The 20012-nt window shown below is 44.0% G+C and overlaps 1 protein-coding gene across 4 annotated transcripts in view; it reads right to left on the bottom strand.

Annotated features, from left to right (window-relative positions):
• Positions 1-20012, bottom strand: part of GRIN2B (glutamate ionotropic receptor NMDA type subunit 2B) — a 208758-nt gene that overhangs the window by 59538 nt on the left and 129208 nt on the right. For all 4 annotated transcript variants that reach the window (XM_074539485.1, XM_074539487.1, XM_074539486.1 and 1 more), the window contains one exon: positions 18420-18534. In XM_074539485.1, the coding sequence (XP_074395586.1) occupies positions 18420-18534 (115 nt within the window). The remainder of the gene's footprint in view (positions 1-18419; positions 18535-20012) is intronic.

Raw genomic sequence — 20012 nt, 5'->3', positions numbered from 1 at the left:
CTCACCAGAAAGCAGAAGCAGTCCTGCCTTGCTACTGAAAAAATGGGACATTATGTCTGGAGCCACTCTGAAGTTTCCCACATCATTTATTGCCCACATTAAAACACTACCTACTGTGGATATGTTACACTTCTATCCATGAGCAGAAAAACCTGTAGCATAGAGCAGAGGTTTCATAGCAGCTGCTGAAAGAAACTCCACTTTTTCTGATTGCCAATGAAAGTCCCTTGATCTGTCTTCACCATGAAGTTAAGTGGCAGAGACGTTGGACTGAAGGAGGTGTTTAGGATTTAACATGTCCTTTCAAGAAGTACTTCTCTCTACCACCTCTTTCTCTCTCCACAGTTTAATTCCAGCTGCCATTTCTCAAAACACATCTTCCTCAGCAGTCAGGAGAATTGGCTCCTGTGTTCAGGGGAGGGATGGAAAATTGTCACAAGGACAGCTCCACCCCTTCTCCCTTGGCTCTCTTGGGGAGTTCGTGCACAGATTTAAGAATGAGTTAGTCCATACCACATGCCATCCATCACAGGCTGCAGGGCTACTACAAGAAGGGCCCAGAACAATCAAACATCACCCTTTCAGAGGCAACTGCCACCTTACAGTGTTGCATTAAAAACTGCTGCTGTAAAACAGGTAGTAAGAAAATAACATCTGCCCACAGCCACAAGCCAGAAGATCATCAGTAGTCAGCATGAGACAGAATTAGAGTTAGCATGAGAATTACAAGATGTCAAAATTTTCCTATTCTCAAGTAAACTAATTTTTTGGGAATGGTGGTACAGAGGAAATTCTCATTCTGGGACAATAAATATTGAAAAATTTATCCCAGAAATACACCCCTTTATAAACTATACTGTCAAAAGACTGAGAATGGAAATCAAAGCAAATAAAATTGTGTCTTCTTCAGGGGAATTTAGAAAAAAATATTATCACAGACAGTTTTAGTGAACTGCAGCAAAACCCTTTAGGGGTTTGCACTGAATGTGGCAAACTGCAAGAGGTAAGGGACACTTTCTCCAGAAAAGAAGCCAGAAAAAGAAGGACAAGTAGTTTATTAGCCAACAAGGATGCTCCAGGCACCACAGATGTAAGATTTGCCAAACCTTACAATATCATTAGGTTTATTTACTTCCCATTCTGTATTGTGAATTATTTCAATCTCTCCAAGTGCAATAGCAATAAAATTGAAAAACATCCATGGAAACACTTCCAATTAACACAAGGTCAGAAAAATTACATTAGAGACCTCCACAGCCCATAAAGAAGAAAAACATCTCAGAAACAGCCTCAGCAAGCAGGCAGGCAGTGCAAGTTGTCATAAAGGTCAGCAACCTTTTGCCTGTGTTTTACCAAGAGCACGGAAGAAAGCATCAGTGTCTAGCACCCTGTGTGAGTACCACACCACCTGTAAGCTACATGCACAAACCTGATTTCAATCCAGGCTGAAAGGTAAACCTATAAAATACTGAGCATGCAAAGGCACAGAGGGCTCTGAAGAACAGATTCAGTACCTTCAGTTGCACCAGAAACACAAAACAAATTAGATCTACCCCTGAAAAATACATGTACTGTAGGGTCAGTGTAGGAGCACTACTCAGTGAAATATCTCTAACCTCACTATGACTTTGGCACAGGATCCTAAAAACCCAGTAGCCAGAGAAATAGTGACTGCAGTGAGAAGGGAAAAAAGCACAACAAGTAAAATCAAAAAACCATGTTTTTAAATGGCTGTGGTGCTATGTCTTGTCTGCATGTCCAACACAAAATAGATGGGACACCCTGGTACCAGGAGATCACCCATTCAGTCTCATTTCATGGGCAAATTGGAACACTGTCTAGTGCTTTTCTGAGTTCTTGTGGCCTCTTCCAGTCAAGTCTGAGCCTTGAAAACTACCAAAACCAGATGCTGCTCACACTCACCTGGAGGTCTTATTCCCCAGAGGAACTACCCTTCTAGAGATAAGCAATTACCTTAAACTACCCTGGAGTTGAAGTGAACAGAACGGAGGTGTTAATGAAAACCTTGTGTCTGACTCAGCAACTGGATCATGGTAATTACAACCTTCACAGATTCCCTGTTCCCAAACCTAAGCTGAAACAGGGGAAAAAAAATCAGAGATCTACTGAGGCAACTCAGAAACTACCTTCACCTGCCAGGAAACTCTCTGACAGGCAGGGAGAAAAGAGAGAGGTCATCTACTTTGGGAGTTAGATGTTTGCAGTATCTCTTAGAGTTTCTCACAGAAGGCTGGTAACCCTTTCTATAGAGGCCATGGTGATGTCAGAAAATCCTTGAAGTCAGTTCCAGTTTCCACTGCTGCCAGTGCTGTGCTGCAGGTAGATTGTTGACTGCCCACGTGGCAGTCAGTATTCAGTTCACTGCTCTGCAAAGTGCTGCAGAAACAGATGACCAGTAACTGCAAAATTTCAAGCAGAAATAACCTTGGCTTAGTCTCTTCCCCAAGATACACATTTGTAATCAAGGATGCAGTCAATTTTCTTTCAACACAGATCTCATGAGAGTCCTTTATTTTAAACCTTCCCAGCTCTTCCCTCTTTTCTTGGCTATCTTCCTTTTCTGAGTTTGCTGAGCTCTCCACGACAATCCTGTCCAGCACTGTCTGAAGGGACAATGTTGGGAGAAAGTGAAAAGACTTCCTCACCATGTGCATCTCACATTAAGAACCAGGCAAGAACTGCTGTCCCAGCCTACCAGCAGACAGAGATTGTGCTCGTGCCCCAGAAAGAGGGGCTGGGTCAGGAACTGCAGTACCACTTTCACAGCATCACTATAGCTCAGAATAGCCTGGTTTGCAGCAACAGAAGTGGGAGAGAGCAGAAGGCAGCAAGGAAAAGACACATACTTTGCATGTCACTGTAGAGGATGGTGTCTGGGTGATCTGTGAGAGAGGCCTCTCAAGAACACAACACCTCTTTTTTGCTTTAATTTTTAGGAACCATCTTGCAAAGTTGTGATGCTGTCTAAATATTTATCACTCATTCTTGCATCTCCTTCCAATAACTTCTGTATGCTTCCTGCCACACAGCTGTGCCCATGTTCACCATACCCTTTAGAAGCCCTCAACAGGGTTCACAGCTTCAGATTTGGCCAGGATGACAGAATGGCTTGAGCTGGAAGAGACCTTGAAGATCCTGCAGTCCCAAATCCCCTGCCAGGGGCAGGGACACCTTTCACTAGACCAGGTTTCAAAAAGCTGTCCTTGAACACTTTCAGTTCAAGGATCTCAGCCTTGAACTGATTTCCATCCCTAGCTTTTTCCTCAGAAACCAAGGTTTGGTTATTCCATCAGCATCGGCACAACTTTGCATTTATCATTGCAGAACTTTCTGGAGCAGAGAGAGATGATAATTTCCTCTGAAGGAGGTACAGTGGCTAAAAGTATGTTCTTTTTTTAATACCAGAATCATCTGGTTCGTGTTTTTGGCTTCCTGAAGCACACAAAAATATCCATTTGAATAGAAATGAGAGGAGGTCCCTGACTTCTGCTTCTGAAAATTTCAAAATAGTAGTCAAAAATCTGAGATAAAAAACAAAACCAAAAAAAAGTGCTCATTTGTAGCCATAAAAGGCTCAAGAGTGTCACTTTTCAATCTTTCAGACTTCTCAAAAAAGTTAGGATATCCCAATGAAAATAAGCACTTAAAAAGATTGAAATACTAATTTTTAACCAAAAAATCTTTCAGAAGTTTTTCTGCAAGTTAATTCCATACAAGTTGCTTTAGGCCAGACTAACTCAAATACATGTGTTTGCACACGTAGGCCTCTTTTCCAGGGCCTACACTTAAGCATTGTAACAAATCAGCATCAACAGCTCTTCAGATAACATATCCCTGAGACAAAGCCCCAGTGAGCAGGACAGACAAACCAGAGCTTCTTCCAGGATAACAGCCACACTTCCATAATATGAATATCTTCATTATATCCCTTTTGGTCCATTTCTCTACAAGAAATCGTACTTAACAGTTTGCCTTCATGGGATAATTTACCAGCAGAAGCAATACTAATTGAGAAGTCCTCAGCTTGAAATCTCTCCCTGACTTTCTATCCTCCCTTTAGAAAACCTTCACTGCCTTTCACTTCAACTTTGCACATCTGTACTTGTCTCAGGGACAGCAGCTGAGGTGGGACAGAGCACCCAGCACAAGGGCAGAAAGCATGGGATTCATCTTCACCTTGCATCCTTTTTTATCCACTTTGGCCCTGGATGCGTAGCAAGCCATGTCAAATAGCGACCTGCCATCATTCTCCTGCTGCTGGCTCTGCAGAAAGGTTCAACAGTCCTCAAGGCCCCTCTCCATTCTGATGCCAGAACTGCCATCCAAATTCTGGTTTTGCCCACTTCTCTCTCCATGGTTCTCCCTGTGCCCTTCACATGTGCCACTCTGTCTCTGAGGGCTTCTCCTGAACCATCTTCTGACCTTCCCACAGGCCCACCTATGTGAGCCTTGAGCTTCTTCTGAAGTGTCCCCTGCAGTGCCCTTTCTGCTGCAGCAGCCCTGAGGGAATGTGAACCCTTCCAGGGGATGGGCCATCCCAGCAGCCAGCTCTGTGCTGCCAGAGGAGTCTGTGGGCACACACAGCTTGTCCAGGACATCGGGAATGTAATGTCAACAGAGCGACAGCGCTTGTGAAGCAGAGAGGAGACCCACAGGACCCACACTCATCCTAACTGAGCCTGTTTGAGGCTGGAATGTCAGGCTCTCTCTGTGGCAGAGGAAGAAAAGGCGCTTTTGAGCAGGGCTGACCTTTAGGCACTTTGAACTGCCGACTGGAAGAGTCAGTCTTGTGACTGGTCACAGGTCTCATAAAACCTCATAAATTTCCCTTTACTTTTTCCTGGGATCCCAAGCTCTGAGCCTGCTCAGGAGCACTGGTGTCAAGCAGTACCCCAGGTACCAGCAAGGCTTTGTGCTAAGCTCCCCCTGACCTGTGAGACAGTGCTTGGAGGTCCTGCTTTCCTCAATGGCCTTCATCATCCACATCCTCTGCCTACTCCGGCAGGCACTGCACAAAAAAGGGAAAGGCCCCTTTTCTGGAGCAGGACTGGAAAATGCCTAATCTTTTGCTCACATTTCCTTCATTTCAGATCCCAACTGAAATCACGGGGAACTTTTTCCTTCCTTACCTACCCCTTTCACTGCCCTCTGTCAGAATTATTCAGCTCCCTGAAGCATGACCAGATACACTATGTAGGAAAGATATGGCAGAAGAAATTAAATAGTATTGTTAGGTATCTATAATTACCCCAAGTAATTTTTTTCCACAGTGCAGCAATTTGAAATCTCTCACAGCACTCTCTTTGGAAAGCAGATGTTGACCATGTCAGCTGTGTGCTAAGAATGCATTTTCATGAGTTGCATTTCTTGGAATTTGCAAAGTGATGGTGGTGGCAGAGGGGGATGATCCTGGAAAATTCCACCCATGCAGGCACAAAGCCGGCAGTGCAGAGACCTTCCAGCCTCCTCAGGGTATCAGGGGCTTCTCAGCCCTCTCTTTTTCTGACATGGCACCATCTGGGCCTGCCCCTGTCAAGCAAAGGACATTTCTTCTACATTCCGGCCCATAGGAAGGCAGGCAGGGCTGCTGGGGGAAGAGCACATCTGGGAGAGGGAGGGTTTCTCCTGGGAGGGGGGAGATTTGTGCTGCTCTCCTTCTACAGAAACACAAACAGACATGGAACAAGGAAAATAAAAAATTTGGTGTATATCTCTGCTGTCAGCTCCTCTCCATCTCTCCCCCATGTGGTCTGTCCTGTCCCATAGTCAACAGTTACAGCAACCAGGCTCCCAGCACGTCTATCAGACTACTGTTCTGTATCTTCTAAAAGAACCCACTCCTCCCTGGTACTACATTTAAATGCACTTTTGCTCTACCCTCTGCCTCCAATTGCTCTTTAATTACATTCACTTGGACTGTCATAAAGAAGTCTTTCATTTTTTCATTTAATATTTCCTTCAAACACTTGCAGAAAATTATCATACTCCCTATCTACCAAAAATATATATTTGGGGAAAATCTACCCTCTGGAACCAGGCAAAGATCCAGTGAGACACAGGTGAGCCCGAGAAAATAGGTTTTAACTAAAGTTCAAGTAACCTTGCACAATAAACCCTAGGAATTCTTCAGAGTGTTTATTTGAGATAGGGGACTTCTTAATGGAGGAAGTTCCTAGTGCCAATTTCACTAGACTGTACTCTTTTAATCCTTATTTATTTATAAGACTGTGTCTCCATTAGTCCCAGGCTGGAGCAAGGTGTCTGAGCAATGAGCAGGAAAATTTATAAACACACAGAACTTATTCTGGACCCAAATAGGAGACAGAGCATGGAGAGGACAAACATTCAAATAGACACAGGGAATTCTCCATAGGTCTGTTCCTTAGCCTTTTCAAAACCTGAGACCTCGAACAGCAGTAGCCTGTAAGAAAAGGAACAGGGCATGAACCTGGTGGAAACTACAAATGCAGGCTGATCCATACACACAGGACAAGCTCTAGGAAAGCAGCTGTCCACAGGTAGCCCCTGTCAAAGGCGAAAAAAGCTACAGAAATGAGATGCTGCCATAATCCCAGCAGTCTTTACAAAGCAAACATAATTTAATGCAGCAATACAAAGAACTCTGGCCTTGGTGAAAATGAGCACACATCTAAGAAGAAAAGCAAATAGTTCCCACTTCTAAAAAAGAACAAAAGTAAAGCACTCGCTGAAAGAAGTGACCTGAGCAATCTGAATTCTTAAAAGACCCAGATGATGCTTAGAGCAAACAGTTAACTCAGTGTGCTGATCTCCAGCAGCAGACTGCAAAATGGACTTTCTGTTACTTCCAGATCTCCCAGCTTGGATGGTGAGACTGTTGTATGACACTGTTTAGACTGGAAAACTTGCAGCATGTCTCTGCTGTCCAGTGCTGCACCCAATATAAGTTGATTTGCCAGCAAAGACTATTTCCTCTAAAGAAACACATGATTAAATAAACCAGGATGGATCTGAAGGGAGAACAATAAGATGTTCAACACCTCTTAGCATTTACATTTCACTCTGCAGTTTCTCCATTCACATAAGGGCCCACACTTCATGCTTCACCACTGACTAAAATGGTGCCCTGATGAAGCTGTGCAAAAAAAGATTTTTCAAAGCAAGATACAAACCATTGAAAAAAATTAAAAATTAAAGATATTACTTTGATCTAAACCCAGGTACTTCTTCCATCTAAACCCAGGCTTGTTTGCTTTTTAGAATTTTCCACTACCCAAACTCAGTCATTCAACACACACAAAAAAATCATGTTCTTTACCAGACATGAATAATAAAAGTGATGAAAATTTGTATTGAAACACAGATCTGCAGAGACACTTCATGTACTCACTAGCAACAAAGTATCAATTTAAAAAATAAAATAAACTGTAAAATCCCAGTCCCAAAGGATAGACCTCTCTCATGAGAGGTCTGAGTCAGGCTGAAATGATTTGGATACAGTTTTCACACTGCCTGTATCTGCCCTCACTCTTTGCCTGACAAGGCTCTGGGCTCTGGGGGAAGGTGCTGCCATTTTCTCCTCCACATCACCTTTGTGAATGGTACCAAAAGGCTTTTGTGAGTCTACGAGAAAACACCAAGATGTCCGTTTTCATTTACAGCATTAAAACTTCAAAATAAATCCTCAATATCTGGTCAAAATTAATATTTCCATTGATCCTGAACTATGTTTTTTTGAGAACACTCATTTGTTCTTCTAGCCATATTACTGAGACTTGGACATTATCATCTGGAAAGAGAAGGACACAGGCCTTATCACTCCTTTTATTTAATGATCCATGTCATTTTCCCCACAGACAGACTTTGTGGACAAAGTTGGCCAGAATCTAACTTAAAATTCCTCACCTTCTTCTGTTTGAGACTCCTGTTCCTTACCTTACATGGTTGTGCAGCGCTATTTTGCATCATTAAACAGCCTAACCCCATTCCACCACACGAGCAGCTGAATGTTACTCATAGTGAAATGTTGTCTCTATGTTAATTTTGCAAAGTGCTTGGGATCCTTCTCGAAGGAAGGAACAATAGAAATGTAAGTCATTATCGTGTACGGGAACAGAGGAAATAAACCTAAGGAGAACAAGCACCAGAAGCTGCCACACAAAATGCAGACCAATCTGAAAGCTTAAAGGGGAACAAGGAAATGGCTGTCAAAAAGCCTCTCAGGCTTGGCATGGTGGTAGACATTGCCGCATGCAGCTAGCCCAGCAGAAGGAAATTAAATAAGACTGTCAAACTGCTGACTCAGCAGAAGACAGCACAACTCCCAGCACATTTTAGAATTAAACCCAGGTCAGTAAATGCCAGGTCCTTTCACAAGGAAGGAAGGCCAAAGGGTGGTGACAGAAACTCAGACACCACTGCAAGGCAAGGCAAGAGTCAGAGCCGGGTTCTAACATTACCAAAGGCAGTCTGAAAAAAATTACTGACTCGGGGAAAACACAGTTCAGGCACAGGGAAAACAAAGGATGCTGAACATATTGTATGTTCAAATCAATGACACTGAGCGCATGCCAGAGCTCATGAGCAGCGAGAGTAACTCAAGCACCGAGTAGTTCCAGGGATAACCACAGCTTTAATGCTGAAAAACCTTTGAAAAACAGCAGAGAAGTTTACACGTAACAATGCGGAGAAGACCACAAGGGAACAGACCGTCCTGGTCTAGTAAAAAACACCGTCAAGACGCAGTTCAGCATCAAGCCAAGTTAAGCACATACAACCAGGGTTCAAACACAAAACAAGGAGTGTGTGAGAACAAGCATGGGAACACTGAACCAACACCAGAGGAGAAAAGCAAACCAAGGCAAAGACACAACAAACAAGCTATTTCTTAATGTCAGAACCATTTCATATTAGGAAAACTTTATTTCAAATTAATTCAGAAGCAAATGTGCAAATTCCTGCAGACTTTTACTGCAGGAAAATCAAACTGCCAAAAATCTTACCAAAACAAATAGAGAAGCGGAGGAGGATGAAGAGAAAGAAAAAGGCAAAAGAAAGAAAAACACAGGGTCCTATGAATATGCAGTACTTCCCTTCTCTCAAGCCCCATGGAAGGAAAACAGAGCCTCCAGTTAATAACATTCAGATAATGTAAAAATAGAAAAAGCAAAGGATTCACAGGCCAAGCAAAGATGTCGTTGACATGAGACAGTTTCAAGCAAATGCAACTGAACAGATGAAAACACACCCTTAGGCAGTGGGGGCACGTTCACTCACTGTGAGTCTCCTTCAGCTGCAGCTCTGCTAGTTCTTTCTCCAGACTCAGTTTGGTTGGCTGCTAGCTTTCTGTGCCCTCATCTCTTCATGCATTTCAAATCTTAAAGCTGCCTAAACTGCCATGCTTTCTTCAGCTGCCTTTTCATGGCACAGGAAAAGGCAGCTGAAGAAAGCATCAGGAAATAAATTTCCTCTTCCAATGGCACTGTGTGGCTCCTCAGTGCTACAGACTCCCTGAAGTGATTTTCAGTAGATGACTGGGCACAAAGCAAGGGAAAGTGAAAGTGGCTATGCTGTGCATCTATCCAGGACTGAAGGATACGTGACCTGTTCACGTCACTCCTGAGCGGAGTACAGATGAAGTAATTACTTATAAATAGTCACAGAATCACAGAATCTTAGACTATCCTCAGTTGGAAACGACCTACAAGGATCAATGAAGTCCAGCTTCTGGCCCTGGACAGGACCAGGATCCTAAGAATCACACCATATACCTGAGAGCATTGTCCAAACACATCTTGAACTGTGGCAGCCTTGATCACTTCCCTGGGGAGCCTGTTCCAGCACCCAAACACCCATTGGGTGAAGAACCTCTTCCTAATGTATAGCTTAAACCTCCCCTGGCACAGCTTCATGCCATTTCCTTGCATCCTGTCACTGGTCAAAGTGAAAAGACATCAGCGTCTGCCTGGCCACTTCCCCTTGTGAGGAGCAGCTGCACTTGATGATCCTTGTGGGTCCCTTCCAACTCCGAATGTTCTGTGATTCTGTGAAGCTGTGAATTCTGTGAGACTGCAGTGAGGTCTCTGCTCAGTCTCCTCTTCCCCAGGCTGAACAAGCCAAGTGACCTCAACTACTTCAGTCAGCTCACTTTTACGTGGAATTTGGGGAAAAAATCACTCCTGTGTTCAAATTGAAATTAGGGACAATATCGAATCATCATCCCTGGTCTGGGTTTTTTCGGGGGTTTGGGATTTTTTGAGGATGTTATAGACTCATCAGGGATGATGACAGGATGGATCCTTGATACTGTGCTGTGATAGGAATATGTAATTACTGTATCCATACCTGAAAGCTCATCTTCCCATAGCAAATCAGCTATCTCCTGCATTAAGATATGGATATTTACTTTCAACATGCTGAGATGAAACATTCCCACAATCAATGAAATGCTGGAACACAGATACACAGCAGCATCTGATGTGCCATAGAAATCTCCAAGCTGCTGGCAAGAAGGAGGATTTCAACCAGAAGCAATGTGGCTCTGGCACTAGCACATCAGCCCTGTACTGGGAGTTTGTGCTGCATTGCAAGATGTGGCCTTACAAGAGGTTTTTTGGTTCTCTGTAAAGTTAGGATTATCAGATATTAAGATAGACTGGAAAATTTTCAGCAGCATTGGGTATTTTTGAGTTGTTGCACCTTCTCAGCTGCACTCTCCAAGCACCTTTGCTGCTTTTCCCTGTCTGCCCTTCGCACTCTCAACGAGGCTCCCATAAGCCTGCACAAAGCCAGTTATAATTCTCTGCTGCCTATCAAAGCCTTCACAAGAGTTAGGCAGTTGGTGTGTAGAGCCTGCTGCCTACCATGCTGACTAATGTTGTCTGATTGTTCCCTTGTACTCCCCCGTTGGTCCATCTGTACCCATCTGCTACCTTTGTCTTGTAATTAAAGTGTAACCACTTTGGGGTAGGAGCCACCTTGTTTGTTAGCGTTCACTCAGCTCCCTGCAGAGCAGAGTCCCGGGGCCATAACTGGGTGCTGGGGACAGCAGTGATGATGTGCAAGAGGTGCATATACACTGGCAAAGGGTTACAGCGGCACTTCTCACTTGGTGGCATGAACAACTCAGCTGAGAGACAGCTCCAGACAAGAGTTCTCATGCAGAATACAATGGGGGTGAGGGCAGTCTTCTCTTGTGGCTGGATGTTGTCATCACATGTTGTTATTAGTACACCAAGCACAATCCTCCAGGATCCTCTGTCCAAGGAGCTAGGCTGGCAACCCCAGTAAAGGTCAGATGGCTGCTATCACCCTCATCAGCTACACCAGCAGAGAAATGGTAGGAGGCATTCTAACTACAGCCTGGGCTTAATAAAGATCTCCAGATATTCCAATATCTGATTTGCATAAGAGGACAAGGTCTTTCCAAGAAGCTGTCATTGTTTCAATGTAAGAATTCCCTCCAGTAGCAAGGGAGTAGGGTCTGGTGGAGAAGAGCCAGAATATTTTTCTGCAGGCTCATGAATCATACAAATAGACTCCAAAATTCAAGCAAAGTCAGGAACTGCTTCAGCAAGAGGCAAAGAAAGCAGACAGCTCATAATGACACAGTGGTTATGAAGAGACACCCAATATGTTGTCTTTGGTCAGAGCTAGACCAGCTTATTATTGCAGCATGCAGTAATCCACAAAGACACAGTTTGACCAGCATGTCTGCAAGATTTACATAGTAGGCTTTTTCAGAAAGATTGTTCTGATTATCCTCTGATAAGGAAGGCTTTGCGTGGCACTAGAATCTGTCCTTCTCCTTAGGAGTCGGTGAAAGATTAACATGGCCATAATTAGCCACAAATACATACAGTTAGATCCTGGGCAACTGTGGGAAGTCAGGCCAGATCCTGGCAGTGGATGCAGCATAGGTGCACAAATAAAGCCATCTGGTTGTCTGATTGAATCAGGGTTATAAACAGACCCATCAGATGTGACCTAGATCAGGTATCTAAGGGACACTCACTTGGGAGTGGGATATCCATAAAATATGTATTCTTTGATGCAAGTCTGCTGTCTAATGAGAAGTAAGGCATTCAGCAAATTACGGTCTCTTAGAGACATGTCCAGAAAGAACACTTTAAAAATAAGAGGGGGAAATGCACGTACAGACTCCCATTCTAATTTCAACCATATGTGCTGGAATGCAGAACAGTGCCTCTGCCCTAAGAGAAGCCATATCCTTCTAAAAACTGGTTCTGTGGGAACAGAATCAGTCTCTTACTCTGAGTAGGTTTAAACAAACTTCTATGCCATTTATCCCCAGGGACAATGAGTCATAAATCCCCATGTACACAGTGAAATTAGCAAAACAAGACTGATTGGCAAAAACAATCCAATCTTGTCTCACTGTAAAAGGAGTTGGTGGAATAAAAAATAATTTCCTCCCTGGACACACACAGGCAAGATGCCAGAACTCCACATACAGAGCAGAACCTGACCAAAGGCAGTAACTTCTACCCCATGGAGACAAGCATACATTTGCAAGGCTCGCCTAGGCGTGCACCAGACAACATGAGGAAGAAACTGTCTCAAAACATCTAGTTATCTTTCCAAAGGCAGGGGAGGGCCTTCAGAGAAAACTTAGATTTGTACAGCTGAAGTTTTCACCTCAAAACCCTTCATTCTTGTTCCTTCGCTATTTTTAAAGAGCCTTTTTTAAGGAGGCTTTTATTCTCTAGGAAAGTGAAATTAAAAAAAAAAAATCGAAGTCCTTCCTTCTGCCAAGCAATGTAACAGATAGGACAACATGATTCATATTGATTCTTCACGGAGTGGTCAGTACCACATGGACTGTTACTAAAAGCCAAGAATACTGATCGTATTTTCAGTCATCTCCCCTGTTATTTCTGCCACTGGGACATTGAAGCACACAAAGAGATGACAGTGAATGTTTCTTTTAATGCACAGTAAGAGATCAGGCCTGAAGGCTGTATCATCATCAAATGCTACATCCTCTTCAGCGTCTCTATGGCGTTCATCAGCTCCCCAAAGGTGCAGACTTCAGGAGGTGATAAGTGCCTCCGTGAGAGCTTTTGTTCACAGACAAGCACAATAGCCTTCACATGCCGACTGCCTGCTCGTACAAAAGGTTCGTGGTGGAAGCTTGAAGAAATTATGTCCTCACTGGATCATGCTTGAAGTTTCTGCTGATCAGCTTGTCCATAACCCAGGTTGCCTCTCCTATGAAATAAGCTGCTTTTTGTGAGACACTCTTCAGGTTTGTCTTGCTCATCTAATCACAGAAATGTAGGCTGGCAGAGAACCACAAGAGATCACTTACTGCATCCACCAGCTCGGAGGCAGGACAAGATAGACTGAGAGCCTGCACTGTTGGATATTTTTCTCTATGTACTCCAGCAAATGAACCTCTACCAGCAAATGAGCCTCACCATGTCTCACCATGCCAATAATTAGACAGCTCCCTACACATCTAACTGAAATCTTTCTACTTGACAATTTAGCAAAATAACTTTTTCTTTCTCTCTACTGGGGCATGAAAAAAGCAGGTGACTAGTATGTCCTTTTTCAGCAATCATTTAGGTGTCCAAAAATTTATCTTGTTCTCTTTCCTCATATTTTTAGATAAGGGAAATCTTCATTTTTCATTTTTCTTTTCTAAATCCTTCTTTCCCTTCTGTATCTCTGTCCCACATCCCAGGGGAACTCTTCCCAGGCATGGATGGGCATAATGGTGCTCTGTCCCAAGCTGAAGACAGGGTCACAGAAGATCACAAACTCATCTTATGCAGACTGTGATCGAGTTGAACACATCTCTGGAAAATCCATGTGGCAGAGAGTAGTGGCACTATTTTCCACCCTGCTGCATCATTAGGAAGTCCTGGAAATCTACAGTCACCGAGGCAGTTGAGAGGATGTCACAGCAAATGGCCCCATCCCCAGGGAGCACTAATGTGTGCAATGGTGTAAGGGTACAGGCTAGGAGCAGCCTGCCCATGAATTTGTAATCATGGTCACACCAATGGCTACAGGAAGCAGAACAGAACCTACTGGAGTTGAAGAGTTCAAAAGTCAAGTGCTGATAATTATAGCACCAGCAGCAGGCAAACATTTTATCTGCTGAGTGGGGTGAAGGTTGATAGGGGCAGAGGATTGGTACATGCAGCAAGGAAAATGCATCTTTCAACATAAGTTTCCCATCTGTCCTCTAAGATGCCTTGTAGTGGCACCCTGGCCAAAACCATCACCTGGGGCTTTGCTTGTCCAGACAGGAAGAGGAGTGAATGGGGCATGCTTGGTAAGAGATGGAGGGAGCTTGTGAACCAAAGGGTGTGTGGGGTGGCACAAGAACCTGGTGTCAGGTGCCTCATGGAAAGATGCTCTGAATTCCCAGTGACACATTCAACAGAAGAGGCTGAGCACAAACTAGCTATAGAAGTGATGCCAAACTAGCTAGTAATTAAAGTAGAGAAGGAATCTGAAAGAGGGCCCCAAAGTTGATAACATTTCTGTCACCTCCAGATTTGCTGGGGGAAAGTGAGGAAGCAGATGAGAAGATCTGGGAGCTAATGGGACAGGATTGTTGGCAGGGAGCTAGTGGGATAGGACTCAGTAGAGAAGGAGGATGTAAGCAAGAGCTGGAGATAGCAGCACTTGCTAGGTCTCACAGAGGGATCATGAACCCAGAATTAAGTCCTCATCATATGTGGGATCATAAGAGAGCAGAAAAAAAAGGCAAATAGTGAAAAAAATACTGGGTGAAATCTCTTCCCACACAAAATATCAGAACCCAAAGACACAAAACCTAGAGCAGTACTGATCCTCTGGCTCACTTTGCAAGACATCTGGCCCCCACTCATCACTGCACTGAGGCATGGTCATTCATGGGGCATAAGAGTAGACATCCTTCACCACCTCCATCTGCATACCTGCCCCTCTATGATAAATACAGCAGGGGCATCTAGGCACCCAAAATACACCTAGGCTATCTGGCCAGTGAAGCAAAGAGCTTCACTAACCTGCTGATGAACAGGTAGTGTGGAAAGGCATGCAGTGTTCTGCCCCCAAGGAGCAGAGTACAGAGAAGTGAATGAAATTCAGCACATTTGCTTATCATGATGAACCATTACTCATGGTTAAGACAAGCAGGAGAGCCCAAGTTACTGCCCCCTTGCAGAAAGTGGGTTTTCTTCTTGCTCTTTCATGACTGTCAGCCCTACAAGGCTTCAGTTTGTATGAAGCACTCATGAGGAGATTTATCACATCATCATCATCAGAGTCCGGGGGCAGCTGCAGCTCCTCTGGAAAATTAATTCCTGTTCTGAAATAACTGGTGAGGTTGTGAAGATATTTATTGGAAAAAAAAATCAAAATTGCAAAAGATTTCACAGACCTGAAATCCTGAAACAGTTCAGTCACTGTCTGGATCTTTGCTGCTCAGAAAATGGAAGACTTCACACCTATTTTAAAACACATCTTTTTATATATACTCGATAAGACATACCCTCAAAATCCATTTGCCATCTTTCAAGAATCAAATATGCCAGCCTGTACAGAGCTGCAAGCTGTGTTACTAAATCCAGAGGAGACTAACAGAAATGATCAGAAGACTAGGAAACTTGACCTACCAAGAGGGACCGAACAAATTCTTGTTTAACCTACACCAGAGGTGATTGGGAGACAACATGATAGAAGACTTCAAACCCACATGGGGAAAATAAGAAGTGGTAGAGAATAAACAATTCCCTATGTCCATTAGGCAGACACGAAGTATTCATGGCCTTAAATTGCAGCCAGGGAAATCTAGGTTAGACATTAGGAAAACTTAGCAGGGTAAGGAGAAAGAAGGCATAGAAGAGATTGACTTGGGATTTCATGGAATCTGTAGCATTGAAGGTCTCCCAGAACAGGTGAGACAAGTATCTGTCAGGAATAATTTCAGTCTAGTTAAACCCTCTCTTGGGGCACAGGGAGGGACTAGTTGACCTCTTGACGTTCCTTCCAGGCATAGCATCTGATTATAGATAAGTGTGTAGTTAAAGACTGAGCTACAGTGAATGCAACTGGACCAAATCAGTGTTTCCCACTCAGCCTCTCATCTCATGTCTCCTACTGCCTGTTTGCCGAAAAGTTCCCAGGATGAAGCACCTTGCTCTTTACATAAAATTAGTGAGAATTTGGATAATGTTCCAAAGCACTATAAAGGTATTGGAATTATGGGCTAAAAATATATTAATAATTTCTTGTATTGTGGCATTGCCTGGAAGCTGCTGTTAAGGGCCAACAGTTTGTGTTGCTTGACTCTTTGCAAACATGGAACAAAACTATGATTGTTGTCGCAAAGATCTCTGCTTCACATTTTTATTTTTATGTTGGAATTTCTGTTGAATGGAAAAAAAATTAAGAAAAAGAGCATGAGGTTCCAGGCATGAAAGGTTGTATCTGTGATCAGAACACACTGGAGATTACTTCAGTGTCTTCCAGAAAGAGCCTGCCAGCATAAAATTCAACCAGTTCAGAGTTTGATTATAATAATCTGATCCTCCCTGAGGAAGACACCCATTTCAAGATAAAACACTTGGGCCCAGGAAGCACTATGTGTTTTTCTTACCACTAATACCACAGCTCATCATGGCCTCATTTCAGTCCAGCCCCAGCTCCTATGAAGTTACGGACTGTTTTGGTTTAATGGGTGCCAAGTAGTTCTCACAGATAGCAGGGCTCAAGAAGGTCACAGATCTAACCCCAACACTCTTGATAACCCTTCTACTAATTGTCTGGTTCAACTGAGAGACCACAAATTCACTCCCAGAGACTGAACAACCCTTCTTACCACTGACAGAAGCCACCAAGCCTTCACTGAGGGTGTGACATGTGAAGCATGTGACAGGCAAGATTAAAACAGGACTGTATTTAGCTGTGCCTCCCCAGAGACTGCAAAGCATTCCAGCAACAGATTCCCACAGCCAGGCCTGCTAATAACCCCTAGGAGGATTCAAGCTGCTGCTGCTTCATTTTCCTTCTCTGATGATGGAATTTTCCCCCATGAGAACAAATGTGGTGCCAGCTAGGAACAAATCCTCCTGGACTTTTGCTGGTAAGCTTAAATGAAGTTGAGTGACAGACCGAGCCTGATGTGAGCTCTCTACAGCCTGAGCTTTGCATGTGCACACCCTGTGCAGTATCTGGACTGTCTGCCTTCAGCTATGGCCAAGAGCTGCCCACACATGCTATGCCATGCCCTTTGTTTCCTCACACTCCTGGCCCACTGAGACCTCTTCTGTCTGTCCCAGAACACACACCCTCATCTGGTCTGAACAGTGCTAAGATCAGGAGGTAGACAGGTCCCCGTGGAAACCAGGCACAAGCTGAGGGCTTTCACCTTCTTGGCAAATTCCTGCAAGTACTGGGGAGACCCTAGTGACTGCCAGGCACCAATGTGATTGCTCTTCTGTCTCATTCACTTAGCACTTCTCCTGACAGCTCCCCATTTCATTCTCATTTCCCCATTAATTTCTTCCTCACTTTCACCAAGCAAGTCACTTGCAAGTCCGTACAGAGAACAAGCAGGCAAGGAGAGAAAGTTTTTTGTGCACAGTAGGACAAAGGGGCATTTTTCTAAGCCATACACATGATTGTATACAGCCCTGCTTCATATCTATCGAGCGTTCTGATGAATTCTCCTTCCTTTGCTCTTTTCTCACACCCAAAACTTTTTTTATATCTCATTTTCTTAGCCCTTAAACTATCCCCTCTGCTTCAAGAGAAACCCTTTGGGAATACTTGTTCAGAACCTGGACCACTGACATTTACGTGGGAGGTGAAATGAACCAAAACTTCCCACCAACTCAGAAATTCACACCATTTCTAAAATGGTGCTTTGGGTTACATGCAAATTATTCCCAAATATGCAAATCTGGATCTTTGAACAACTCAATATGATCTCATGTTCACCATCCCACTTAATGCACATCCCATTGCAAGGGACAATGGCCAGATACATCGAGCACAGTTAATACTGGCATAAATTACTAAGTGTGGCTGTAGCTCAATCACAGTCACTTAATGTACAGAACTTCACTGCCACCAAACCATACAGAGAAATATTTTCTGTCTCAGCCATTGAAACTCATGGCACAGAGGAGGTATCTTCTCTGAAAGGCTGGAAAACCTACGTTCAGAGATTACAGAAAGGAAGCTGATGAATTTTTTATGCATGCTAATGGAAGACTGTAATGGCATCCTGCATGGAGAAGACAGCAGCCTGGGCAGTGGAGATACCAGTGGTCCAGGATACAAGAAGCAGATTGCCAGCCCTTGATAAGAAGTACAGAAAGGTGGGGAGGATTATTTGCCTGGAGCCTTCCCCCTTCTTCCCTGACACAGATGGAGAATAATCAAACATATCCTACCCTCTCCCACTTCCTCTCCTTGGTCAAAAGGATGATGACCAGCTTGGGATGCATCTGGTATCCGTCCTCACTGAACGACAAATTCCTGCCTTCAAAGGTGACATTGATCAGGTACCTGTGGGAGAGAGAAGAGAGAAAGGAGAACATTAGTGCTTGGAAACCAAACCCAAAACGAGACCCTGCCTCCCCTCTTCAGCTCACACCAGGAGGGTAGAAGCCCAGTGCAAAACAATGGAAAACCTTAGAGGAAGTGAGTTAGAAAAACAGGACAATTAGTCCAGAAATCGGGACAATCAGGCAAGGCAGGGCCATCGGCCCCATTTTGTGACTGGGATAGGGAACTGACGTACCACGTTGGCTCTCAATGAATTCCTAAAAACATGTCTAAAAGTCACACACACATGTATGCCCACAGTCCCTGGTTTTCCCTTGCCTCAAAGGGCAGAGGGATCCTTAGCAATCAGCTGTGCAAACACACTGCACAGCCTACACTTCACTCACTCTCCAAAGGGGATTTTGCATGCCACTTGAGGACAGCAATGGGCGACGGGTGAAGCAGTGGGGACAGCCTCCCCCCAGCCCAAATACCGAGGCAATGACTCGGGAAGCAGTGGAGACCAGAGGAAGGAGCAGCACACCTGCAACAAGCTCCATCACTATCAGAGCCAGCACACCTCATGGGGCCCAGAGTGATCCTGTGAAGGAGCCTAGGAATAGGGATAAGTATGTTGAAAGAGCCCAGTGAAAGTCTTTTTTCCTAAGGACAGAGTCCAGCCTTACACCCAGTAAAATCAAGCTAAAGGGTGATCAGCCCTGCAGCCAACATCAGCATTCTCTGTCTGGAAAGGCCCCATCACTCCTGCAGAAGGCACTCCCTGTTGGGGCATTTCATGTCAGCTGTACAAATGGACAGTTAAACAGTCCAGGCTTCAATCTCATTTATCCTAAAGCCTCCTTACCCAGCTCTGGCAATAGGGAAGGCCTTTAAGTGGACTGAGATTACAGCTACACTCATTTCAAGGCCTTGCTGCACATTGAGAGCATGTTAAAGGGGTGTTGCTGTAAATAAGAATCAGGTCTATTGTTTTCTTAACTGTCAGACCATCTAGAAATACACTGTAGGGAAGAGGAGGTAAATACACATTTCATAGTTCACTGGTTTATATGACATCACCATGGCACTCTGACAGTTTACCCTGTTAATATATTTCACTTCAATTCACAATCCTGTTGCATGAAGTAGATTTTACCTTTGTAAATCTGCTCTGGCACCAGTAGCATCACATCACCGTGAGAGGCAGAGGTGACCAAGCTGCCTGCAGGGCTGGCCCCTGGACTCTGCACTCCCCTACTTTGCACAGTTCTATAAATTACACAAGCAACATTTCTATTACAGACATGAGAGGTTTTCTATTCTATTACACCGTGACATCAGGAAACATTTCCTAATATTCAGCTTCAATTTGTCCCTTATGAACTCAATTTGAACCAATTTCAAGAAAATAAATAAGAGGGGAAAAAACCTCTTCTTTCAGTGGGTTCATGCTTTCCTACTATCTGCACAAAGAGACCTCCCTGCGAGGAGGGAAAATG

This window comes from Zonotrichia albicollis, chromosome 4 (assembly GCF_047830755.1).
Source record: "Zonotrichia albicollis isolate bZonAlb1 chromosome 4, bZonAlb1.hap1, whole genome shotgun sequence".
In the NCBI taxonomy this organism is placed as follows: domain Eukaryota; kingdom Metazoa; phylum Chordata; class Aves; order Passeriformes; family Passerellidae; genus Zonotrichia; species Zonotrichia albicollis.
Note: the sequence above shows the minus strand (reverse complement) of the source record. Positions and strands in the feature narration are given on the sequence as shown.